The sequence below is a fragment of the Cricetulus griseus genome, chromosome 3 (genome assembly GCF_003668045.3).
Source record: "Cricetulus griseus strain 17A/GY chromosome 3, alternate assembly CriGri-PICRH-1.0, whole genome shotgun sequence".
Taxonomy (NCBI): Eukaryota; Metazoa; Chordata; class Mammalia; order Rodentia; family Cricetidae; genus Cricetulus; species Cricetulus griseus.
In genome coordinates, this window is record NC_048596.1 from 199,072,904 (window position 1) to 199,098,712 (window position 25,809).

At 51.2% G+C, this 25,809-nt stretch overlaps 2 protein-coding genes across 3 annotated transcripts; both read right to left on the bottom strand.

The window, feature by feature from the left end:
- Positions 1-24: 24 nt before the first annotated feature.
- Positions 25-8,493, bottom strand: LOC100766833 (cytochrome b-245 light chain). Its single transcript, XM_027410667.2, has 6 exons — positions 8,337-8,493; positions 3,382-3,451; positions 2,912-2,986; positions 2,644-2,727; positions 2,045-2,126; positions 25-328 (listed from the first exon to the last, which is right to left on the bottom strand). The coding sequence occupies exons 1-6, from the start codon at positions 8,392-8,394 to the stop codon at positions 119-121; spliced, it is 579 nt and encodes a 192-aa protein (XP_027266468.1). The 5' UTR covers positions 8,395-8,493; the 3' UTR covers positions 25-118.
- A 613-nt stretch (positions 8,494-9,106) lies between these two features.
- Positions 9,107-20,144, bottom strand: Mvd (mevalonate diphosphate decarboxylase). Of its 2 annotated transcripts, XM_027410664.2 has the most exons (10): positions 19,983-20,142; positions 15,675-15,745; positions 15,120-15,234; positions 14,710-14,856; positions 13,580-13,779; positions 13,174-13,248; positions 12,127-12,345; positions 11,592-11,707; positions 10,542-10,650; positions 9,107-9,728 (listed from the first exon to the last, which is right to left on the bottom strand). In XM_027410664.2, exons 1-10 carry the CDS (start codon positions 20,053-20,055, stop codon positions 9,648-9,650), a joined length of 1,206 nt encoding a protein of 401 aa, XP_027266465.1. In that variant the 5' UTR covers positions 20,056-20,142; the 3' UTR covers positions 9,107-9,647. The 2 variants fall into 2 exon arrangements, with proteins under 2 accessions (XP_027266465.1, XP_027266466.1); XM_027410665.2 differs by lacking the exon at positions 13,174-13,248 and having other exon boundaries at positions 19,983-20,144.
- Between the last annotated feature and the right edge of the window lie 5,665 nt (positions 20,145-25,809).

Genomic DNA, 25,809 nt, shown 5'->3' on the forward strand with positions numbered 1-25,809 from the left:
CTCACAGGAAGAACCACTCTCCACACCAGCTATTCACTTTTTATTACAATGGGCATCACCACCCCCTGGTGGCGACTCAAGGAAAACTTAAGCAGGAGCTGCAGACAGCAACTGAAGGTCACACAACCTCATCTGTTACTGGAATTGGGTTGACCTGGGGGCCTCCAGCTGAGGCTGCCTCCTCTTCATCCACACTTGGCTTCTTGCGGGCCTCCACTGGTGGCCGGGGTGGGGGATTGGTAGGTGGCTGCTTGATGGTGCCTCCAACCTGTGGCCGCTCCTTGGGTTTGGGCTCAATGGGGGTCCACTGCTCACCCCGGATGGCTGCCTGAGGGGCAGAGAGGGACTGTGTTATGCTTCAAGCTGCTTACTGTCACGGGGGACTCCAGGTGGACATAGGTCTTAATCCCTAAGCAGGATGGCAATGGCTTACATTAATTGACTGGCCCAAGGCCACACAGTCAGGATCTGGGGCTGCCTGACATCAAACCCAAGCTATGTGGCTATGCCAGGAGGGCCCTGCAGTGGAGGGAGCATGGAGCCACCGGGCTTCTATAACACTCCCAGAAACACTTCCAGATACAGACTCTATAATCCCCTCCAAGAGACACCCACCTTCGACAAGGCCTCCCCAAGGATGTCAAGCATTCTGTAGGAAGCGTGTAGGGCTGGGTGCTAAAAATGCAAGCTGGGAACAGTGCTGCTAGCCTCCTGCCACATGCACTTCCACAGCAGCTGACTTAGGGTATCTGGGAATTGCAAGTAAATTTAGTATCCCACAGGGTGGTGGTGGCGGTGGTGGCAGCGCACACCTTTAATCCTAGTATTCTGGAGGTAAAGGCAGGAGGATCTCTCTGAGTCAGAGGCCAGCCTGGTCTACAGAGCAAGTTCCAGGTCAGCCAGGGCTATGCAAAGAAATACTGTCTCAAAAAGTAAAACAAGGGGCTGGAGAGATGGCTCAGTGGTTAAGAGCACTGCCTGCTCTTCCAAAGGTCCTGAGTTGAATTCCCAGCAACCACATAGTGGCTCACAACCATCTGTAATGAGATTTGGTGCCGAACATCGTACACTAAATAAATAAATATTTTAAAAAGTAAAACAAAAACAAAAGCCATAAATAAATTTAGTAGCCCACAATGCTTGAGAGATAGAAACTCTGCAGCACACTGACACCTTCAAACACCTGTGGCTATACCTTTAAACACCTGAGGCTACATCTTCTAACTAATAAGCTAGAACATTCTATACAGAAGATAAGAATGGAGCTGGCAGGAGAGAATCAGAAAGACATCCATAGTACCTCAGAAAGTGTGTGTGCTGGTGGTGGGGGAGACTTTTAATGAACACAAACTAAGCTAGATGAAGTAGCTTCTACCTGCCATTCAGCATTAAGATTAAGAGGTGGAAGCAATAGCCGGATGGTGGTGGCTCACGCCTTTAATTCCAGTGCTTAGGAGGCAGAGACAGAGGCAGAAGTAGTCAGATCTCTGTGAGTTTGAGGCCAGCCTGATGTACAAAGTGAGTTCCAGGACAGACTCTAAAGTTACACAGAAAAAACAAAACCAAAACCAAACAAAAAAAAAAAAAAAAAAAAAAAAAACAAAAAAAACAGAGGTGGAAGCAAAAGGACCAGGAGTTCAAGGTCATCTTCAACTACATAGCAAGTCTGAGGCCAGTCTGGATTACAGGAGACCCTCTCTTCTTCTCAAAATAAACAAATAGATAGGTATGTAGGTAGATGATAGACAGACAGATAAGACAGATGCTTCTGTGTCATGAGCTCCCCAAACTCAGGTAGGCTTTGATGAGCAATGGGCCCACACTGAGGTTGGACCTGGGCCAGCCTCACTGCCTCTCTGAGTCTGTCTCTTTAGCCACCTGCCTGACAGAGCTACAATGCAGCTTCAACTGGGAAGTGTCCAGTATATACCAGACGTGCACTAACCAAAGCTGAAGTGAGCAAGGAAGCTGTCATGAGGGCCCAGAGCACCAAGAACATGGGGGCGGGGGATGGGGGAGGCTTGTACAGAGGGCAGCCACTTACCAGAAGGTAGATCACACTGGCAATGACCAAGCAAACTGTTCCCAGGATAGTGGCCAGAAGGAAGCCTGCAGGCACTGACAGCCTTGAGGGTAACAGGAGGAAGCAAATGGACAACAGTTAGAAGGGCTCTTGAGCTCTAGGCCACAAGCTCTCAACGGGAGATTCTGTCCCCAGGACCCTAGAATGAGCAGCGGCCAGCTCTGCCTAGGTCCATTTTAGGTTTGGTATAAACTGTTCTCTACAGTAATGTGTCCTTTGATTCAAGCCCCAGCTACCTTGTTGGGGAAAAGGCTTGAGCTGGGGTGTGTCCCAGTCCAGGCTTAGCAAAGACCAAGAACAACAACAGGTGTAACAGACCCATGGAGACCCACCCAGCATTGCAACTGTAGCTTGACTGCTAGGTTCAGTGTGCACCTCAGAACAGATGGCAGATTCAGGTCTAGGACCTTCTGCCCTCTCTAAAAGCTGGGATTTTCTGTCTGGACAAACATCAATGAAGAAGAGGCTTGGCTAATCCCTAAACTCCTGTCCAGGCTACAGACCCACGGGGTGTCTCCTTCTAGTCTCCTGTTACCCAGGGCATTGTCAGCGGGACTCACAAGAAGTGGAGGACAGCCCGGACATAGTAATTTCTCGTCAGGGGCCCAAACAGCTTCACCACAGTAGTCAAGTACTTCTGTCCACTAGATGTAGAGGGAAGACAGAAGGTCAGGAGGTCAGCACCAGTCACATTCAGGACTCCCTTATCCATCCCCTTTCAGGGTCCTAGGTCCTTTCCCTGGTCACATGGGCCCAACAGCTGGGCAGGCCTTGGGCTGGAAGCTCCCAACAAGCCAGTTCCAGGTCACTCAGGTGGGAATGACTTACCATCGCTCCATGGTGGAGCCCTTTTTCCTCTTTCCCCGGGGGTACTCCAGCAGACAGATGAGCACACCTGCAGCGCTATGATGGGGTTAAGGAAAGCCACACTTGGCCTAAGCCAGTGTGCACTTCTGCTGATAGGTAAATGGAGGCAAAGCCACTGGCCCAAACCCGCTCTCCCACCTCATCTGTTCTCAGTTCTGGCCAGAGTCCATTGTCCAGCAAGGTAGAAGAAGACAGTGGACTCCAGTCCAAGCCTTGGGATCATGGGCCTCAGCTACATGTTTGCCTGAGCCGACTCTGTGGCCTTTGGCAAGTAGCTCCCTGGGCCTTAGCTTCTAAAACTGCAGCCAGAGCTGGTCCTGCTTCCTGAGGCTGTGGCCAAACAGGGTATGTGTAGCACTCTACAACTGTGAAGTGCTAGTCCTGGAAGCAGTTGCATCACCACACCTTCCTGGTCCCCAGTAAAAGGATACATAGAGTAGGCACCAAAGTACCACTGTGTGAAGCGCCCAGCAGTGGCCACGATGCCCCCTGTGATGAGGACTAAGAATTGAGGGAGGTAGTTAGGAGGTGGCACCTGCTGCAGGTGTAAGCCAACTTGAGCTTGCCCCTGAGCTAGGACCACTTCCAATTCTCTGCCCATTAGGGCAGGGCACTACCCCAGGAGGAAATGCCTGTATTGCAGAGGGTGCATGGGGCAGAGACACACATGACCGGGGCGAGCTGAACTTGTTAGTGCCTTGAGTCCTGCCTCAGCTCCACGGAAGCTATCTAGTGCTGACATCCCTGTTTGCCTGTCAGCTATTGCCCCTTCTTTTCAGCTATGGTGTTTCTTCTTGGTCCTTCTGTAAGCAGCATATACCTGGGTTCCATCCCCAGGAAAAATAAACAAAACAAACAAAAACTCCAGAAACCTGCACAAGGCTGTGCCACAATCCCATGGCCCCACCATCATCTGAGTCAGCCAGCCCATTCAAGACTTCATTATAGTAAGAATACACAAGTGTGAAGGTTAGTTCCCCCAGGGATCCCATGACTTACAACCTCCATCATTTCAGAAAGTTCTTGTGTCTGTGTTTTTAGCTCAGATGAAGTGATTAGCAGCTCATTCTTTTGTTGTTATTGTTTTGAGAAAGTCTGGACACACATACTAGTCCCCATGTGCTTGGATTGCAGCATGGATCACCACACCCTACTGCTTATCTTTTTTCTTTTTGGTTTTTCGAGACAGCATTTCTCTGTGTAACCCTGACTGTCCTGGAACTCTCTCTGTAGACCAGGCTGGCCTCAAACTCACAGTGACACACCCACCCCTCCCTCAGAGCGCTGGGTCTAAAGGTGTATGCCATCACCACCTGGCATAACTTTTTGTTGTTTCCTTGCTTTTTAAAAAATTGATTGCTTTTCTAGTCTCTGAATCAACTACCATTTACTGATTCATCTTTGTCTTTGGGATATTTGGAGGCTTCTAGTCTATAGCTACAATGGATACGGTGATGTGGCTATGTTTTTATTCTTTTTAACCAATAGTAAGAGTGAATTTAAGATATTTTGTGGAGCCGGGTGTTGGTGATGCACACCTTTAATCCCAGCACTCTTCAGGCTACGACAGAAGGATCACAGACTTCAGGTCAAGACTCTATTTCAAAAAATAGTTTTTCTTTTTTTCTTTCTATTCTAGAAGTTTGTAGTAAGTTTTATTCATTTAAATTTGGGAGGGTTGAGACAGGGTTTCTCTGTAATAATAGCCCTAGCTATCCTGGAACTAGCTCTTTAGACCAAGCTGGCCTTGAACTCGCAGAAATCTGCCTGCCTCTGCCTCCTGATCACTGGGACTAAAAGCATGCGCCACCACCACCCATCTTAGAAAAAATATTTTTAGCCAACATTTTTCAAAAGTAGTAATGTGTAGTTTCTATTTTTCAAATTGAGATTCACATGGTCAAGTTATTTTACTTCTTGTCTTGACATTTGGAAATAAATTCTCCCAAATATTTACGGCTACTTAATGCAGAATTCTTCCTAGCCATGGGTGAACTTTCACTGCCTCACTTGTTACTCACCCAGCAGTTTCCATTCTCTCTCCAGTGCCAGCCCTTCTCCAGATTCAGCTTCCCTCTTGCTGAAGCACATTTGCTAGTCACCTTTGCACCGAGGGTATGTTAGATGAAACTCAGCAGGATAGGTTTGCCCTTTTCTCTAAGATCATTATGCACTGTCTTCTGGCATCTATGACATCATTGCTGCACTGTCTTTTGGCATCTATGGTTTGATCTGAGAACTCTATAAGCTGGTATTAACCCAAGACTTTTTTCCTTGTCTAACTTCATTTGGGTGTGTTCAAGAAGGTATTTGTTTTCATTAGTTCTGAAACAACTTCTCAGCCCGTTCAGCCTGAAGTCCTTTCTGGGAAATGTTTGCCCAGCCTCCAGACCTTTCTACCCCACACTATGGACACTCTCTTGTGGAACTTCAATGCTTCTTCACATGTCCCCTCTTCCTGCACAACATATGACACAACTTCTGTGTAGAAATCCCCATGTTGGTGTGGTTCCTCCCAACTTCTGTTTCCTTCTTCAGAGCTGTGTAGCCCCAGTGTATCCACTCCCACCAAGACTTGATCTGTGTGCATCTGTAGAAACCTCACATGAATTCATTTTCCCAAATCCAGTTGGTCATTTATCTCCTTTGGCATTTGAGATACACTTTTTCTCTTTCCGGTGGGACCAGCACTCCTGCCCTAAGGGTGCCCTGCCCTATGGGTGCTGACTCCTCACAGGGTTCACTTCCTCAAACAGTGAGCTAAAGTGAGCTCATGCCAGTAGAGTGTACATTGACAGCAGCCTGTGTGCCCAGCTGAGGGCTTCTCTAGCCTCTGAATCGGTGGCTGAAAGCAGCCTGACTCCAGCAGCCTGCACAGGTCCAGATCTCGGGTTTTGACTATTTATAATCTTCTCCATCTGACCCCTGGCAACAACAGCTCATTGTAGCTTCGAGTATATATGTTCCATGTGAGTCTTGCCTGGGTGGTGACTCCTGCCTTCTCCATCACAGAGACACTAGAGTGGCCTCAGGAAAAGCCACCATATTGTCCTGGGCATCCCCAGACTTCAGGCTCCTCTCCCAACCTTTAAATAGCACTGGTTTATTCTTATGCTTGGTTTGTAGCTCAGCTACATATTAACTCTCCTGTTCTTCCAGTCAGCATTAAGGGTGTGCTCTGCAGGAGGGAAGGGTCTTTTGGTCACACATTCACTCAGCCTGCTATCCACTGGTCCTTAGGGTGTCATGTCCATTCTGAGCTTCTGCTCTGCTGCCACCATTAGTGGGAGGGGACACCCTTTATTCACCAGGGAAACCCAAGGACTTATTCTTAAACCCAAGCAAGAACAATTACTGTGTAGAGAGACTCTGAACATTAAGACCAAACCTTCTCTCTGGCTTTCCTAAGACAGTGGTACACTTTAACGGAGGGTCCTCATCCCAGGGAATCGGGCTACATATGGTTGGATGCCTCTCAACAGTAACATCTGAGTCTTGAGGGGAGGAGGTGTCAGCTAGCTCTGGGTGCTGAGGCAGCAGCAGTTTGTGCAAAGGCCCTATTGCACATTCAGGAAACTCAGAAGCAGAAAAGAAGCCATACAGCACGGGAGGCAGGAGAGTGCCCAAGAGGCAAGAGGGGCTCCAGCAGACAGAAATAGTCCTGATGTAGCACCAGGTGCTGATGTGTCCAGAATAGATGGGATACTCTGTGATTTAAAACAAAGCAAACAAACAACAGCAAAAAAAAAAAAAAAAAAAAAAAAAAAAAAAAAAAAAACAACTGGGCAGTGGTGGAGCACGCCTTTGATCCCAGTACTTGGGAGGCCAGCCTGACCTATAGAGTGAGTTCCAGGACACCAGAGCTGTTACACAGAGAAATCCTGTCTCAAAAACAAAACAAACAACAAACAAAAGAACCTGGGAGAGAGATGGCTCCGTGGTTAAGAGGGCTCACTGCTCTTGCAGAGTCCCTGGGTTCGATTCCCAGCATCCATATCAGAAACTTAGAACCACCTGTAACTCCAGCTCCAGGAGACCCAGCATCCTCTTCTGGTCTTTGTCTACAAGCACCTGCATGTTACCCACATCCTGCACTGGGACATTCACACATTCACATAACTGGAAAAGTAAAATGTTAAAAATAAAAAGTGTGTTCCTGTTGGTTGGACCTAAACTGTCCAAAACCCTCCCAGGATGGTTGTATTTTCCAGAAACAAGGAAAATCAGAGGAAGTCCCACTTGATGGAGAAAGTGGCCATAGCCTGTGACTTTTCTAGATCTCCAGTAGAACTGTGTCTGCCTGGGCACTGTGGACAATAAGCTGAGGCAGTATGCCAGAGAGGCCGTATACAGCACATGTGTAGGGGCATGCTAGCACTCATAGTAGAGGCCCTGTCTTCCCACCTGGGCTGTGTCTCTGTCACCACTTCCTGGAGGGAACATCAGAGGTATAGGTAGTGTTCATGGTACACCATCCACCACTGCCAGGCAGGTGGGAAGTGGAGGGAAGGGGAGAGGAGTCTAAACTGGCCCCGTATTCTCAAAGGGCTTCAGCTTCAAAGCCTCCCACCCCAGAATGGAGCTTCCAGTGTGGACTGGCAGATTTCTCCATCACCTCCCTATGCATTATTGCCAGGTGAGTGGAGGTGGGTCTGGGCCCTCACCCCTGCCTTTGCAGGTCTTTCCTGGTTAGCTTTGGCTTTGAGGCATGTCTGCAGTTTCTTCTATAATCTCAGGCCTGATGCTCCTGGTTTGGTCTACTAGGTTCCTTTCCTGGTGCAGTGAAGCCTAGGGGTCCCACTACCTTTTGGCAGAACTCCCAGGCTATCCAGATTGTTCAAGGCAAGGCCAGCGTCATTCTGACCAAAGCCAAGTGCCCAGCACCTTAGCCCTGGGCTAAGATCACTCAGAGTGGTGTTCGGACTCCTGTGATATTGTTTCTGCGCACACGCCGCTTGTGGGATGGAGCCCGCAGCTCCTCCAGGACGAGATCGGCTCCTATCCCAGGCCTCTCCAGGAGAAGACGGAGCCCTAGCGACCCCCAAGACCAGAGCCCCGACTTCAGGCCAAGGGGTTTATGCACAGAAGAGGGTCTTCCGGCGGGTTTTCCTAACCGGGCGGGAAACCACCGGGCGAAAGCCTCTTCCCCAACTGCTAGCAACTTCCTCCTCTGAGGTCCCAGCGCGGACAGAGCAGGGTGCAGGGCGGGGTCGCAGAGCAGGCGGCAGGGCAAACCTAGCAGCGGCCACCGCCCGCTCCGCTCCGCCGCGCCCCGGGGCCCCGGCAGCCCGCGCAGGGGGGTCCGCAGCGCCAGCCCGAGCCCCGCTTCTCCCGCGGCGACCCAAGGGTCCTGACCGGCCCTCCGCCCTCCGCCCGCCTCACTCACTCAGGCCAGATGCCAGCGCCTGCTCATTGGCCCACATGGCCCACTCGATCTGCCCCATGGCGAGGACCCTGAACACGCAGCCGTCAGGTACAACTCTGCAGCTCACTCCACAAGCCCTCACGGATCGGCCCGCCCCCTGCTCAGGCCCCGCCCCTTCGGGCTGTGCCCTAGAGGCCTCCTCTGCGCCTTCCCTTTGAGCCTTGGTGGGTGGAACAGCCTCCCCATGGGCGTCCCTCCAGCTGGAATGTGCCTGGCTGTTTAGGAATTGCCTGTGACTTGTGATGGTCATCACCCCCAAAACACACACACACACTCGTACCACTGGGGTAAATCATTTCAGACAAAGGCAGATCCTAAAGGATGAGGTTACTTCCGACCCACTGTGAGCTGGGGCAGGTGTGGCCTGGATCACATGACTAAGTGGAGGGAGGGGGACATGATATGCAAGGCTGGGAAAACCCAGAAAAGCCAGGGGCAGCTGAACACTATTGCCCTGTTGTCTCTCCCCTCTGGCCCAGATCTACTCAGCAGCAGTGCCATGTATGTTGGTGTAGGCCCTAGGCTCACAAGGAGGCAGGAGACTGTCACAGGAGGGGATGGCTTGTGGGCTGTGGGAAGCAATCCTAGCAGAACCTACTTCAGGCGCCACTTCTCCACTACATAAACAAGACTGAACTCAGTGGCAGATAGGGACCTGAGCAGTCACTGAACTGGCCATCATGGACCCTAGAAACATGGTTTATGATGAAAACGCACAGCCAAGGCAGGCAGGCAGGCGGTAGCACACTTTATTCCTGGGGTCATCGGGTCCATTATCTGCACCTTCATGACGTACCCAGACCCACAATGGACCCCACCCTGTGGGTTCAACAGCCTCTACCCTCAAGGGAAGGGGTCACCGGTCTTTATAAAGAAATAGTCCATCCATGGTGTGGCCTGAGTTAGGAGCCTGAGTCTCAGCAGAGGCACTGCTGTGTCGCCATCATCCTCCAAGCTTAGCTGGGTACTGAGGCCCTGGGAGCCTCTTCAGTGAGAGAGACAGACTCCCATTCCCTAATGAGCTCCTGTCTGGAATACGGAAAAGCCCACAGAGAGTTTCAGCAAGCTCTTGAGAAACCAGCAGGGAATGTGAGGCACTGGAAAGGGGACTCCCCCGGGCTGCCTAGACAGTTGTCCATCACCATCCCATGTCCCCAGCACCAGCATCATCATCAAGTAACCCCACGGGCACGGCCAGTCAGCACACCAGCTCCTGTAGCCCCGGTGAGCAAGTCTTTCTCCAATGGCACGAGGAATCGGGCATGGAAGAGGTCAGGGGTCCTGTTGTGGCAGGCCATCTGGGCCTAGCAGATGAGCATTCGAGCTGTCTAGGACTTGAGGCCCTGGTCCGACCTGGGGGAGGAAATCAGGTCTAGTGATGGGTAACAGCAGTAGCCCCACCCACTGCCCCAGGGACTTTACAAGAGCAACTCTAAAGTAGTATTAGATTGGGGGGGGGGGGTCCCTTCCTGGTAAATCCACACCAGCTTGTCCAAGCTAAGCCACCTGAGCTGCTAGGTGCCCCTTACCCTGGCTGACCCAGATCCTGGGGATCTCTGTGGCCCTCAGCACATGACTGGTATAGAAAGCAGGGATTTAGAGTGAGCCAAAACTTTGAGCAGGACCAGGAGACACAGGGATGCTGGCCTGCTTGTGGTTGGGAACACCCTGAGGGCAGAGTCTTGGGGACCCCAACACCTACATATGCTGGTGATAAAAGTGACCACTTTTTTTGTTTTTATTTTGTTTTTTACGAGACAGGGTTTCTCTGTAGCTTTGAAGCCTGTCCTGGAACTCATTCTTTAGATGAGGCTGGCCTTGAATTTAGAGATCTGCCTGCCTCTGCCTCCTGAGTGCTGAGATTAAAGGTGTATTCCATCACCACCTGGCAAAATGACTACTTTTTATCTTCCTGGCTTCTCCTAGTCCTGAGTTACTAACCTTTGCATCCTAAACGCCCCCACTCTCCTCTATGTGCAAGTTGTCCCTAAATGACCACTGAGAGGAAATGAGTAAACCAGTGTCTGATGACTCTGAGTCCAAAGAACAGCACATGGCTACTTTTGGTTGATGCTGGCTTCTGCTTCCTGCCTGAGATACAGTGGAAGGAGGGAGCCTGGGCACCCCCAGCAGATAAAGAGGTGCCTGCCATGCATTGGGCTTCACCTGAGTGGCAATGATGTACTGGACACCTCCAGGGCTGGGCTCCATAGCTAGTGCAGCTTTCAGCTCATCAGAGAGAAGAACAGGCGTCACTGGCAGCCCCTTTAGGAACCTAGGCAAAGGAAGCAGAGGTGTGCTCATGATGCCAGTGTAGAAGGCCCAGGTGGGCAGCTCTTCAGAGACAGGTGGGCTGTGTATAGCAAGGTGGGAGAAGGGCAGGGACCTGCTAGGAAGGTTTCTTTTAGGGATGATGAGAACACTAAAAATTAGAGATTTTGCAGAGCAGCACAGAGCAGTCAGACCAGTCCCGGGAGGCAGACCTGCACCAAAGAGACCAAGGACCACATGCACAGGCTCAAACCTGTTCAATAAGGAAGAAACTGGGGCTTTGCTTGAATCCTAAGCTTCAAAATATCAAATATTTAACACACTCATCAGAATGCCTGATGCATTTCCTAATAAAACTCAGTTCTGGGCTGGAGAGGTAGCTCAGTGGTTGAGAACACTTGTTGCTCTTGCAGAGGACTCGAGTTAGGGTCCTTGCACCCACACAGCTGCTAACAACTATCTGTAATTCCAGTTCCAGAGGACTGATGCCCTCTTCTGGCCTCCAAGGATACTGCACACATACGGTGTACTGACATTGACACAGACAAAACATTCAGCCTAAAAACTTTTTAAATAAACAAATAACACCCTTTGCTGAAGGAGGGCCCCTAGCCTTCCCAGGACATTATTTCTCTCCTTTTAAAAAACCCATCAACTTTTTGAGATAGGGTTTGAATTCACCTCCTGAGCACTGGTACTCCAGGTGAGGGCCACCTAGGCCAGCTGGAATATCCTTTCTTAGGAGGGGAATATGGTATTTGTTCACACATCTGCAACCTGTGTGGCTATCAGGAGAGACTTTCCATGTTGCCATGTGCTGTGGCTGTGTCCCTGCAGAAGGAAGTCAGAGTCTCTGATCTCCTGGCTTAGTATTGGGTCCACCACTTGTTCCTAGCTCTGGGTGCTCTGGATATCTCAAGGCAGGGAAGAGGGACACATACTCACTTGTCTCCATTTGTTGCAGGGGGAAAGCTGTGCCTCACGGCTGCCACAAACTCAGCCACGGTGTCATCCAGGGTGAAGATCACAGCATTGGGGCCCGCATCAAAGGTGTATGCCACCTGGAACCCAGAGTGTATCCCCAGCTGTTCACTCAGCACCCTTAACTCTGACCCCTCCACCTGCTGGGGGACCTAGGGTCTCCCAGAGTTGAATAGGGCTCAAACCAGGGAGTGGTAGCAATTAAACACACTGGTGTTGAGTCACCTCTGCCTAGGCTGTGACCTGTGTGGGTCATACAGTGTGGATTAGGCAATACACAAAATACAGAACAAACCAGAACTGTAGGGTGGAGCTTGTCTGTGCCATGTCTGCCATGGTCTTGAGGCCCATCAGGGCGGCCACTCACAGCCCCACCCACTCCCATAACCTTTATCTGTCCATGTATACCACATCCCCATCACTTGTCTATGCTCCTTGCAGTTGCCCACATTCCCGGCAGCTGGGTCCTCTGCTTGACTGCATCCCCACACCCTGTCACCTTTGTCTGCCCATGGTGTGTGTTAAAGCAGTGCACTAGTTGGATGATACGTCTGGAGGTGTCATTGAGGTAGGAGATGGGTGGGAAGGTATCGAGGCAGGTGGCATGAAACTGGTTGCTGTCCTTCATGGTCAGCTGTGCAAAGGCCTGGAAGTCCCGCTCTTGGATGCAGTGGGTCATCTCCTTCATGCGCTCAGGCACAATGGACTCAGCCCGGAACTGCAAGGTGAGTGAGACAGTGAGTGAGTGGATACAACACTCTCTGCCGATAGGTCTGGGCAAAGAACCTCTAGAGCCATCCCCCCATCAGGGGAGCCCTACCTTGAATAGTACACTTCACTCTCCCCAGCAGGCCCTTCCTAGAGCAGGGCTCTGGTCTCTACCCTCCCCAGCAGGCCTTACCTAGAGCAGGGCTCTGGTCTCTACCCTCCCCAGCAGGCCCTACCTGGAGCAGGGCTCTGGTCTCTACCCTCCCCAGCAGGCCTTACCTAGAGCAGGGCTCTGGTCTCTACCCTCCCCAGCAGGCCCTTCCTAGAGCAGGGCTCCGGTCTCTACCCTCCCCAGCAGGCCCTTCCTAGAGCAGGGCTCTGGTCTCTACCCTCCCCAGCAGGCCTTACCTAGAGCAGGGCTCTGGTCTCTACCCTCCCCAGCAGGCCTTACCTAGAGCAGGGCTCTGGTCTCTACCCTCCCCAGCAGGCCCTACCTGGAGCAGGGCTCTGGTCTCTACCCTCCCCAGCAGGCCTTACCTAGAGCAGGGCTCTGGTCTCTACCCTCCCCAGCAGGCCCTTCCTAGAGCAGGGCTCCAGTCTCTACCCTCCCCAGCAGGCCCTTCCTAGAGCAGGGCTCCGGTCTCTACCCTCCCCAGCAGGCCCTTCCTAGAGCAGGGCTCCGGTCTCTACCCTCCCCAGCAGGCCTTACCTAGAGCAGGGCTCTGGTCTCTACCCTCCCCAGCAGGCCCTTCCTAGAGCAGGGCTCTGGTCTCTACCCTCCCCAGCAGGCCCTTCCTAGAGCAGGGCTCCGGTCTCTACCCTCCCCAGCAGGCCCTACCTTGAGCAGGGTACTGGTCTCCACACTGGTCTGCATGCCCACAGTGCTGCCCATCTGCTTCTTCTCGGCACTCACCTGAATGGGAGATGGCACTGGGCCCGGGCCACAGGGGAGCCATAGCACAGCCCCATCACTTGGCCCTGCCCTCTGCCAAACCAACCCTGGGATCCTGGTCAGGGAGGGGTGATGTGGGTCTGGGTCTAGCCACACCATGGGGAAGGGCCACAGCCCTGCCATGTAGGAGCCAATCCTGATCCTACATCCTACCACCAACAGCCTTGGTCCATTCTCTAGCCCCTGCTAGCCTAGGGTCCTGGTGAATCCCAGATAAATACGGTCCTTCCATTCTTAGCCCAGCTCTGGCTAAACAGCCGTCCTCCCACTGGCTGCATGCCCATCCACTTACCACAAGGATAAGGACTCGGAGTTGGGGCCAGTGCCACTCTGGTGCTATCTGCTGGGCGATGCTGTCCTTTCCATCTGCCTGTTCCCCCATCTGCCACTCCACGAAGCCCCCATAAAGGCTGCGGCATGCACTGCCTGAGCCCCGCCGGGCCACTTCAGAGAGGTCTCCCTCAACCCCGTAGACCCGGGCCAAGGTATAGGCTGAAGGTACAGGAAGGAGACACAGAGGCAGCGTGAGGGTTAATGTGCCACACAGTCCAGCTCTGCTGGGTGCTTCCCACTGCATAGGAAATGAGGTTCTGAGGAGGCAGAGCGGGGGCTCTGGCATCGCCTCGCCTCCACACCGCTTCACTCAGCACTGAGTTAGGAACCCACCTCAGGACTGGGGATGTGGGAAGTTTCTCTGAGGAGCTATACCCACGTGGAGCACTAAGGGAAGGGGTGGCATTCAGAAGGTCACCAGGAACAGGGCCCAAGAGCCTGAGTAATGTGTGGTGGCTATGGGGGAAGACAGCACGGCAGGCAGTAAAACAAGCCTGCTCTTCATCAGTGTGGGGCCTTCTCTGAGTCTAGCAATCTCAAGAAGGTGACCCTGCGTCCAGGACTGGCTCACCTACACCTCCACTTCAGGATGAGGCAGGAACCTTCTGGACCAGGAAGCTATCACTCCTGGAGCGAAGGGATAAGGGTGGCCTGAGCTCACCATTGTGAGGACTCCCTGTGCCAGGGATGGGGATGACACATTCAGTGACTCAAGGCAAGAAAGCAGAGATGATACTGGTGGGAAATGAGAGTTCTTGACAATGGGTCAGACAGCCAGAATGCAGCTGGGCCTGAAGCTGGCCCAAGACTTTGGGATTCCCAAGGGAGCCAAGAACCCCCCACCTACCCTCCTGCCTCCAGATATTTTCTAGCTTCAGGTGGCTTCTGTCACTTGTGTCACCTGGGAGCTGGAGGGCCCTCCCACAAGTGCAGAGAGGGTTGGGTGGTCAGTTGCATTCTGGGAAAGGGCAAACTCAGGGCCTATTTACAGGGAGCTCCAACAATGGGAGCCCTGGGTGCTGACAGGTCACAGAACCCCTACTACTGCAAAGCAGAACCCTGGGTCCACTGGGCCCTATGAGCACCCACCTAGGCAGGCGTAGCCCGCTGCTGAGGATGCCAAGCCTGCAGCAGTGGGGAAGTTGTTCTCTGAGGCCACATGCACCTTATAGCTGAGGCTGAGGGGAAGTGCATCCCCATCTCCTGTGCTCCTCCGCTTCCGAGCCAGGCGACGAACTGCAGGGGAGAGGGCACAGGGCACAGTGAGCAGTCTTATCACTTGGCAGATGCACTGGATCTGCCTCTGCCACCTCATTTGCCTGGGGCTGGGAGTGGGTAGAGTATGGCTGAAATCTCTGATGCAACAACTCCCAGACTTCCCACATGGATTTCCTCCTGGGGTGCTCCAACCCCAGCCCCTCTCTGTCTGCTACTAGAGGCTTCCTCTGGGCACTCAGCATCTGCAAGGGCACAGCAGGAGTTGCTGTCATCCCACTCACTCTCCCTCAAGCAGGCCTGGAGCCGTGGCTGCCCCACATCCTCCTCTCGACCATTCAGCCAGATGCGGTCTTCTGTGAAGTCCTTGCTAATGGCAGCAGTTGTGATGGTTTTCAACTGGGAAGGAAAACAGGGGCCAGTGCTGAGGACCAGTGCCCACAAAGCATCCCTTTCTGCCCAGGAGGCCTTTCCTACCTATGGCTAGCATGGTGTCCACCTGGGCAGGGACAAGCATGTGACAGTCAGGGGGAGCTGCCAAGGTCAGCTCTGGCTAGGTAGCAGGAAGTTAGCAAGCCCCTCAGGCTGGCCTTCACTATGCAGGGGTGAGATCTGTCTCACCCACAGCAGAATCATGGGTACCTGGTCCCTATTGAGTAAAGGAAGATAGGTATAAATCTAGCCTTGTGGCATTGGGGATTTGTGTGCGGGTGAGTAGACAAACAAGACTGTGTGCTGGGCAGTCCAAAAGGAATGAGAAGGACACAGGCCAGCTACGGTTCTCATGAGAACCTACCCCATTCTAGCCAGAGCTCAGTGTCTATGTGGTGTATAGTCACCTGGTCCTGGTGCAGTGTAACACTCAGAGAGGAGTTGATAGGCAGGATCAGTGCTTCATCTCGCTTTCCCCCTGCAACGACAATCCAAACCAGTGAGTTCCCGGTACCCCGTTGACACTCCCCAAAGTTGCCTCCACCCCTCTGTAGCAGAGCCCCCATCTCCATCCAGCTCTCATTGCACAGGCTGTACCTATCACCCTAGGAACACCTCCTAGGTTGGCTGCAGACTCAGAGCTCAGGTTCCCAGAACACAGTTGGAGGCCAGCCCACCCCTGCCTCATGCTTCTTCCATTTTTCTTTCACTCAACAGATAACAGTCATGGGCATCTGCTGGGTACCACATGCTTATGTGGCTAGTGGTCTACTCTTCCACCTGCTCATCACCCACAGAAGCCCAGTTCCTGAACATGTCTCAGATGGCACCAATCAGAATGGTCCCTCTCTACCCAGTACTCCAAGCCCCACCTATTACAGAGAGCACCATCAACTCTCCAGAAAGCCAAAGGAAACACTACCAACAACACTCACAACACTTAGCTGGTGGTATCATGTCTTCGTTGACCATCCTTACGTGCTCAGTTAATTTGGGATGTTTGGGCAGAAGATAACAAAAGACTAACATTGGGCAGGTGAACCTTTCCACCCTTCACCATCTACAGACATCTGCGCACAGGCAGCTCTCCTGGAGTCATGGAGCTGCTTTGAGGAAGATGGAACAGATGTCCTAACCTCTAAAACCGAAGCCCAGGTGTCCTGTACAAGCCAGCAGGAGGCCCCTGAATGAGGAAGAACTGGGCCCTTGGCTCCAGGCATGGCTAGGGTGTGTGGCTTTGGGTGCACCATCTGGGTTTCTTTCTGCCCACTGGTCTCAGGCCAGCAATACTTGCACAGCATTGAGGAGACAAGCAAAGGCAAAGAGTGAGACAAACTTTTTGCTACAGCTTGCTCCAGCCTCACCCTCTTCCCAAGGCCCTGCCCTGGGAGCCTGGCTAGATGGGGGCCCCATCCTTTCCGCCCTAAAAGTGTGGCAGGCTGCCCTTTTGTCTCAGCTGACAGCCTGGACTTCATCCACAGGGCTGCTTGAACAGGTGTTTCTTCTAACCTTGCTGGGAGTTTCCAGAGGAAGCCTAATGGCTCCTGCAGGACCCTACAGAGCTCACAGCAAAAATAAGTGCCATACAATGTGGGAGGAACCCCTCTATCTGCCAGAAAAGAGATGGCACCCCTCCCCCACCAGCTAAAGGCTTTAATAGACTTGAGTCTCAGAGCACAGCAGAAGACCATTAGATCTCACCCCAAATCATTTCCCATACCAAAAGGGAGGTTCTCAAACTGAGAAAACCACAAGACACTAGCTCTGAAGTGTCAGAGATGCCACAACTACTGCCAAAGGTTTTAAAGCAGCCACCATGAAAATGTTTCCCCCACCCCCCCACCCCTGACCAGAAGCAAGTCAGAAAACAGCTGCAAAGAGACGATAAAGAAGGAAATGGAAACCTGAGAGCTAAGCCAGGAACTGAAACAAAAGTCCAGGTGCAAACTTAAAATGAACAGATGGCGGGAAAACGCAACCTGCTGAAAGGTGATTGACATCCAAACAACAGTCAACTGAAAGCATCCCACACAGCTACATGCAGAAGAAAAATAGCAGGCATCTAAAAAGAACATTTATATTTATTCTTTCAAAATTTCATATATGTATACAATGTATCTTAATTATTTTCACCTTCCATTCCCAGCCTGATCTACATGAACAAGTTCCAGGACAGGCTCCAAAGCTACAGAGAAAAAAAGAAAAGAAAAGAAAAAGAAAGAAAAGATATTTGATAAAATCATAGCCATTTGCATTTGTGTTTTAAGGAAGAATTATCAGAAGAAACTGGGAAAGGAGGGACCTTTTTGTTTTGAAGACAGAGTCTAGAGGCTGGCCTAGAAACTGTAAAGATACTTTCATGGGTCAAGAATGTTCACTGCCAACAGCCCCATCCTCTTACCTGACAGTGTTTTTCTCCCAACTGCAATCAGGAAAGAAAGGAAACACAAGACACACAGATCCAAAGGAAGAAACTAAAGAAAGCTACACCTAGTGGCAGAGGGCTTGTCTACATAGAAAATCTCAAAAAAATCTACAAAAGTTCTCAGAAGGAAACACAGAACACAAGATCAACACACACCTTCAATCCCAGCTGTGGGAGGCAGAGGCAGGTGGATCTCTGTGAGTTCGAGGCCAGCCTGGTCTACAAAGTGAGTTCCAGGGCAGCCAGGGCCTTACAGAGAAACCCTGTCTTGGAAAATAAAACAACAAGAAAACAAAAGACATGGAGGGTAGGATACAATGGGCTCAAGGAAAGAATAGTCCATACCACTGGCCATCAGGGAAATGGAAGCTAAAACTACATTGAGCTGTTGGCCTATCTGTCAGAAAGACTAAAGTGAAAAAAACGGATTCCACTGAAATGGGCACTAGAACATGTAAATCAAGATGCCCCCCTTCCCCTAAAATGAGATTGATGACTTTTCTTTATGCCGTCCTAGAGCCCTCAGTGGCTGATGGAAGCAGAGACAGACATCCACAGATATACACTGAGCTGAAATCGGGAATTTAGTTGAAGAGAGGGAGGAATGAAGAGCGAAGGGATCTGTACCAGGTTGGAGAAACCCACAGGAACAGTTGGCCTGAACAAGGGAGAGCACATCGACCCCAGATGCTATCTGGGAGGCCAGTACAAGACTGATCCAGACCCCTGAACATGGATGTCAATAAGGAGGCCTCTGCACTCCAGGGATCCTCTGGTAGTAGATTAGTATTTTTCGCTGGTGCAAGAAGAGGCTTTGAGAGCCCATCCCACGTGAAGGGTTACACTCTGGCCCTGGACACATGGGGAAGGGCCCAGGACCAGCGCAGAAAGATTTGGTGGACTTTGCAGAGCCCCTGTTGAGGGCCCTATCCTGCCTGGGGAGTGGTGGGTGGATGGGATGGGGGGTGGGGGAGGAGGGATGGGAGTAAGGGGAGGGAGAGGGAGAAGGTACTTACATGTGAAACAAGCTTGTTCCCTAACTAGAACTAATAAATAAATTTAAAAAAAAAAGATGGCCCGTGTACCTCTAGTGAGAATACATGCTGGTGCAGCTACCCCCAGAGAACCCACAGTTCCTTAACAGAATGAAGAACAGTTGCCACTCATTCTCCCAAAGGTGCTCCAGGTCATTCTCCCTCCAAAGGATGAACTTTCAGCCCATAAACGTGGATAGCAGCTTCACTGGTAGCAGAGTCTGGGGTTGCTTATGCCATGGAATAGGGAGGGCCTAGCAACAGTGGGCAGTGAACCTCGATGCATCCACCAGGATGAGCTTCCAGAAAAGTATGCTGGGTGGAATGAGCCAAACTCAAGAATCCACAGGCTGTGTGGATTCACTTACAAGACCAGTTCTAAATGACCGTGGTGGGAGGAAACAGAGCAGAGGTAGGACTAGAATGATGGGTGCTGCTCCCTGCGGTTTCTCCCTAGTTTACAGGGTCACCAGGGAAGGGGAAAGAGCAAGAGGCTGCTCCTCACAACAGCAGGTGCAGTGGCACCTGTCAACAGCAAAGCTTCAGGAGTGACAGTAGAGGCCAGACCAGAGGTACATAGCATGTGAAGCCTAGGCTGGCCCACGGAGAGCCCGGCCTCTCCCTAGCGCGAAAAACCTTAATTTCACCATCCCCAACTCGCGGTAGTGCGCCCCTCTCCAGCCCGGAGCCCAGCCAATCCCAGCTGTGATGACCCTCCAGCCCTGAGTCCCTATCTCTGCAGTGATGATACTCCCCATCTCCAGCTCTGGGATCTCCGATCCCAGCTGCGATGATCCTAGCCCAGTGCCGGTTGATCCCGGCCGTGGTGACGTCCCCTTCAGCCCTGAGCCCCTTCCCAGCCCTCTCCAGCCCAGCTGCTACAGATCTGGGCCATGGGCCTTTCCCCTCCAGCCCTGGGACCCTGAATCCCGGCAGTAGTGGCCCTCATCTACTGTCCTTTACCCATCGATCATGGCAGCTGTGCCCCCTGTCTCCAGCCCCTCAGGACCCCCAATCCTGGTTGCAGTAACCCTCGCCTCTAGCATTGTGTCCATCGATCCCGGAGATGGTGCCCTTCCTCCCCAGCCCTGTGCCTCGGCCACCCCTCACCCCAGCAGGGATGATCCGGTTCTCCAGCTCAGCTACTCTGGAGCGCGGCCCTCCAGCCCAGGGGCTCCTGATTCCAGTGATAACTCCAGACTCCAGCCCTACGCCCCGATCCCAGCCGGGGTGACTGCCCTGATTCCAGCACTCACAGTACTTGATAACCGCGATGTTGACCGGCGCGGTGCAGGTGACGACTAGGTCCTGAGGCTTTTCCGAGGCCATGGCCGAGAGGCTGTAGTCAAAGCTGCATAGGCCAACACCGGTGACCGGTGTCCACAATCTCACGCGCTGCCATAAGATTGGCCCACGGCCTGGGCTGCTCCTGTGCCGTCCAATAGGCTGTGGGCCGAGCCCACGATCCACTTTTTAGCCTATGGACAGAATCGAATGATGTGCAGCCGACACTGAGCCCGCCTCCGCTGCCTCCAGCGAGGGGCGGAGTCTGCTCAGGGAGTGGAACCTGCGCATGCGCTTTGTGCGTGGGTGGAATCTGCGCAAGCGCGAGAGGCCTCCTGGCATCCACACCTCAGGCTAGCTAGAGTGACTGTCAGGACCGTGGAGCCATCTGGTGCTGGAACAGCGGAGCTCAAGAATGATTCGCAGCCCAGGATTGTGCCAGAGCCTGCATCCTGGAGTCTTCTGCATCCATAATCTGGCTTCTCTGTACGCACAATCTTGAGTCGCCTGCTCTCACAGTTTGGGGTCCTACAGCCTGCTGGGCCATCCAGCTTGCCTGAGGTGTCGGGCTGCAGGTGGATATGCTGCATCCAAGATGGGCATTTTCAAATGCTGTCCTTTTTCCCAAGCTCTACATAAGCCAGAATTTTGTCACTTTTCATAGTTGAAATGGATTAACACATTTCTATTTTGTTGTTGTTGTTTATTTTGGTTTTGGTTTTTCAAGAGAGAGTTTTTCTGTGTAACAGCCCTGGCTGTCCTGGAACTCTGTACAACAGGCTGGCCTCAAATCATAGAGATCTGCCTGCCTGCCTTTGGCTCCTGAGTGCTGGAATTTATGGCATGTGCCACCACCACCCAGTTTTTACAACATTTTTATTATGGCAAAATAGTCATAGCAAAAATCTTGGCATTTAAACTTTAGTTTTTAAGTTGCAGTTCACTGATCCTTAGTATCTTCCCTTGGTATAGCCATCACATGGAAAGTTTCCAGAACTTCCCATTCATTCTCCAACAGAAACAGATACAACTTCCCAGTTCGCCCATCTCTTTTAAAACTTGTGGATCTTGAATGGCTGAGGCTTCAGAAAATGTGAGAGTACAAGATATGAATTACCCAGGTCACCAGTTCTGTTCCCAGGAGTGTAGATGGTACCAATTCTTTAACAGCCTTTGGTTGATATTTTATACACAATAGGAGGGAATTGCTTTTTCTAACATCCTGCTTTTTCTACTTGTGTTTTTTTGACCAATTTTCAACTTGCTTGTTTGTCTAGATTATCTGAAATTTATTCAAAATGTCCCCCCTTGAAGCCATGCACGGAGCTGTCCTTGCATTTTGTGTAAGTGTGCTTCTGTAGAAAGATTCCTAGAAGTGAATGGCTCAGCCAAGCAGCTATATGCCTGTGGCAACGTTGATAGCTGTTGGCATGCTGCCATCTTGGAAGCTGGAACCATTGTTCTGCTCTCTCCACCAGAGTATGAGAGTGTGAACAGGTCTTCAGAAGCACAGTAGATGACAGCCTGTCAAATAACCAGTGGGGTCTCACTATCATTTCCTTTGTTGTATGTCAGATGGCCTTATTTTCAATTTCTGTTGCAACCACTTTTCTGCCACACACACAAACACACACACACACACACACACACACACACACACACACACACACACACACACACAAAGTCCCCAAGACTTCTCCAAAGGTGCTGTCTGGTTGCTCCAGAGGGACATCAGTCTCAGTGCCTTCACTGAGCTATCTGGCAACAGTGAAGAGAGAGGGCACCCATGCACCTGCCCTTCTTGTGGTGAGGAAGTGAAGAGCTTCTACTGAGTCTCTGTGTTAGACACTGAGCTGGGTGAAAAACTGGGTCCCTGGGTACCTCACCTGTTCTGCTGTTTAGAATGATAATATTACATGATGTAAAGCTAGTGAACACAGCCAGGCAGTGGTGGCACATGCCTTTAATCCTATCGCTTGGGAGGCAGAGGCGGGAAGATTTCTGAGTTTGAGGCCAGCCTGGTCTAAAAGAATGAGTTCCAGGGCAGCCAAGCCTGTTACATAGAGAAACCCTGTCTCAAATAAACCAAAAGAAAAAGAGAGAGAGAACTGACCCCGGTAAGCTGTCCTCTGACTTCCACATGTGTGCCTCGGCATGTGCATACCCACACAAACAAAATACATACGTAAATCTAAGAAGGGGGAAGAGAGACAGAAATGGAGCTGAAGAAATGGATCTCCTGGAACTGGAATTACAGACAGGTGTGAGCCACCTTATGGGCACTGGGACTCAAACCCAGGCCCTCGGCAATGGTACTAAGCACTCTCTACTACTGAGCTATCTCTTCAGCCCATGGTGCAAGCCTTCAGTCTCAACACTTGAGAGACAGAATCAGGGGGATCTCTGTGAGTTCAAGACCAGCCTAGTCAACATCTCAAGTTGCAGGCCAGAGATGAGTATATAAAATCAAAACCCCATAATACTTCCCTCTGGCTTGTGTACATCGGGCACACAGGAAGCCATTAATCCAGCCCCTGTCTTTGCATTTTGAGACAAAGTCAACTGTTGACTGTAACCCCACTGTTGACTTTGAATTCACTATATAGCCTGCATCACCATCCCCGGGCAGAATAGAATGTCCCTGGTTATAGAGGTAGCTCAGTGGTTAAGAGCATGTACTTACTGCCTTTGCAAAGACCTGAGTTCAGTTCCTAGCACCCACATGTGGTGGCTCGTAAGTGCCTGTGACTCAGCTCCTCAGTAGCTAATGACCTCTTCTGAATGATGTGGGCGCCTATACTCACATGTACACATGTGCACCCACACCCACCCCCCCCACACACACACACTTAAAATAACTTGCCGGGTGGTGGTGGTGCACCTTTAATCCTGACAGCCACTTTCCTTGAATCTGCCTTCTGTCTGAAACCATCACAAAATGTTGAGCTGGTGTGGAACTCTCCTGTGGGGCTGGGGATATACTTCAGTTGGTAGTGTGATTGCCTAGCATGCAAAAAAAAAAAAACATCTGGCCTTCTTCTCCTCTTCCTCCTCCTCCTCCTCCTCCTCCTCCTCCTCCTCCTTCTTCCTCCTCCTCCTCCTCCTGCTCCTCCTATCTTTTGAGACAGGGTTTCTCTGTGTAACAGCCCTAGCTGTCCTGGAACTTGCTCTGTAGACCAGGATGGTCTCGAACTCAGAGATTCGCCTGCCTCTGCCTCCTGAGTTCTGGGATTAAAGGTGTGCTAAAACCACCTAGCTAAAACTCTTGTTTTTATTCTGGGGTTTTGGTGTTGCATAACCATATCTGGCCTGTAAATTTCGATGTTGACCTGGCTGGTCTTGAACTCACAGAGATCCACCTGCTTTTGTCTCACAAAGGCTGAAATTAAAGGTTTGCACCATGGGCTGGAGAGATAGCTCAGTAGTAAAGAGTGTTCTTACAGAGGACCTGGGTTTGATTCCCAGTGCCCACAAGGTAATTCACACCTGTCTGTAACTCCTGTTCCAACTGTCTTTAATCCCAGGACTTGGGAGGCAGAGGGAGTAAGATCTATAATTTTGGGGGCTGGAGAGATGGCTCAGAGGTTAAGAGCATCGACTGCTCTTCCAGAGGTCCTGAGTTCAATTCCCAGCAACCACATGGTAGCTCACAACCATCTATAATGAGACCTGGTGCCCTCTTCCGGCCTGCAGGCATACATGCAGGCAGAACATTGTATACATAATAAATAAAATCTTTTAAAAAAACAAACAACAACAATAACAACAAAAATATCTATAATTTCAAGGCCAGCCTGGTCTATAGAGTGAGTTCCAGGACAGCCAGGGTTACACGGAGAAAGCCTGTCTCAAAACAAACAAACAAGTAAATAAATAAACTAAAAAATAACCATAAAAAGAAGAGGAGGGACAGGTAGATCTCTGTGAGTCCAAGGCCAGCCAGGGCTACACAGTGAGACCCTGTCTCTGCAAAATAGAAGCATTCAGTTAAATAAAGACCATTATGCTTCAATCCAGAAGGAACAATTACACCCAAAGGAACCCTTGTATGTTGTCATCAGGCACAGAGGCCAAGATCACCTCACAGGCTGAAGGACCCCAGTGCTTGACATCATCCTGGAACCCTGTGTATTTTTAAGAATTTTAATTTTTTTTTTTTGAGACAGGGTTTCTCTGTGACTTTGGAGGCTGTCCTGGAACTAGCTCTTGTAGACCAGGCTGGTCTTGAACTCACAGAGATCCGCCTGCCCTTGTCTCCCAAGTGCTGGGACTAAAGGTGTGCACCACCAACGCCCGGCTTAAGAATTTTAAATTCTTAAAAGCTAAGAATCCATGGGAAGTCTTCTCTGTATTCATCAAATGTTATAAAGTGTCTGTCATGCTTGTGAGGTTCATTATTAGGTCAGGGATACACATGTCTGAAACACAGGAAGGAAGGTCCTTTGGGGAAAAGAAAAAGAAGTGAGGAAGTCCCCCCAGTACTGGGCTGGGAGGCAAGTCCACCCAATGCTGAGCATCCATCGGCTGTAGCTTGGAGCTGGCCTGAATAGGCCAGCAGAGGGGACCAAAGTGCAGCTGTGATTTCCAAACAGTTCTTTCTCCAGGCCAGGTACTGGGGACAAAAACTCTGAAAGTGACCTAAAAGGGGAGGATTCTGTTTGTGGACTTCTGTGTCCCTGTCCCTTGTCCCTTTGAACTCGGGTCCCAGAGAAGTCTTCAGAGGTCAAAGTCTTCCCAGAGCATTTGGCCTGGCCAACTGGAGAGACTAGGAGAGAGGCAGGTTTCATCCAGGACTTCTGGGCCTGTGTGAAAACCAGCACAGTGAAGGAAATGAACCCATGCAGACTATCGGGCAGGTGGCTCTAGGCTGCTGGGAGTCATTGTGAAGGGACCAGCTTCCCTTTTGGCAGCCATAACGGCCGAACATGTGCTTCTATGACCTTGTCCCAGACACTAGAAAGTCAGATGGTGTCTCATGACAAGGAGCCAATCAGAAGTTAGCTGGTGGCGCTATGCTTTACGACCCTGGGTGTGCTTTATGGACAAGCACACAGCAATGACGTAGAGAGCATAGCAACCACCCTGGGAGGGCCTATGGGCCATAACAACCAGTTGACCAATCAACACAGGGCAAGCCCTCCAAGCCTGGAGGCACACCAATCCTGAGCCTGTGCGTACCCCTAGACACTCCCCTTACGCTGCCCTATAAGATCTCTCGGGAGCCCCTAGGAGCCGTCTTTTGCTAGCCATCCGCCATGGCGGGTGGGTGAAAGACCCGAGCTAACATGGGGTTAGCTCGTTAAATTACAATAAAGCCTCGTGCAGTTTGCAGCAAGCTCTCGAATCCGCCTGGTGATTGGGGTGACCGAGAACGTGGCCTGGGACCCCAGATACTTGAGTTTTCGGGGGTCTAACAATTGTGCTTAAGAGGAGCTAAAGTAGGAAAGGACCTAGAGTAGAGGAGACTGCACAGTACTAGGGGAGGAAGAAAGGTTGGGTTGCAATGAGCAGCAGTGAAGGAAAGAAGGAAGGAGACACATTGGGAATACCCCAGGCTGGAATTTCCTTACTCTCCCTTACGAAGAAAATACCTTTCTTAGCCCAGGCCATACTACTCACCAGTCCGTCCTATGTTCTGTGTTGGTACCCGGCCACTAGCCTGGGCTCAGGGTTCTTTATCCCTACTTTCCTATTTCCCTGACTTGTCTTTGCCTAGGCTTTAGCCCTTGTTACTTGCCCCTGACAAATCAGGCCCCTGCACTGGGTGACCTCTAATGGGTCTTCTTTGAACTCTGTGAC

Excerpts from the sequence above, each read along its gene's own strand:
- LOC100766833 (XM_027410667.2), bottom strand. The coding sequence starts at position 8,394 with ATGGGGCAGATCGAGTGGGCCATGTGGGCCAATGAGCAGGCGCTGGCA. Across the intron at positions 2,127-2,643 it reads CGGGCTGTCCTCCACTTCTT|GCTGTCAGTGCCTGCAGGCT; the intron begins GTGAGTCCCGCT and ends GTTACCCTCAAG. Across the intron at positions 329-2,044 it reads CCAGTGTGATCTACCTTCTG|GCAGCCATCCGGGGTGAGCA; the intron begins GTAAGTGGCTGC and ends TCTGCCCCTCAG.
- Mvd (XM_027410664.2), bottom strand. The coding sequence starts at position 20,055 with ATGGCCTCGGAAAAGCCTCAGGACCTAGTCGTCACCTGCACCGCGCCG. Across the intron at positions 11,708-12,126 it reads CACACCATGGGCAGACAAAG|GTGGCATACACCTTTGATGC; the intron begins GTGACAGGGTGT and ends TCTGGGTTCCAG. Across the intron at positions 10,651-11,591 it reads CCTGCAACAAATGGAGACAA|GTTCCTAAAGGGGCTGCCAG; the intron begins GTGAGTATGTGT and ends TCCTTTGCCTAG.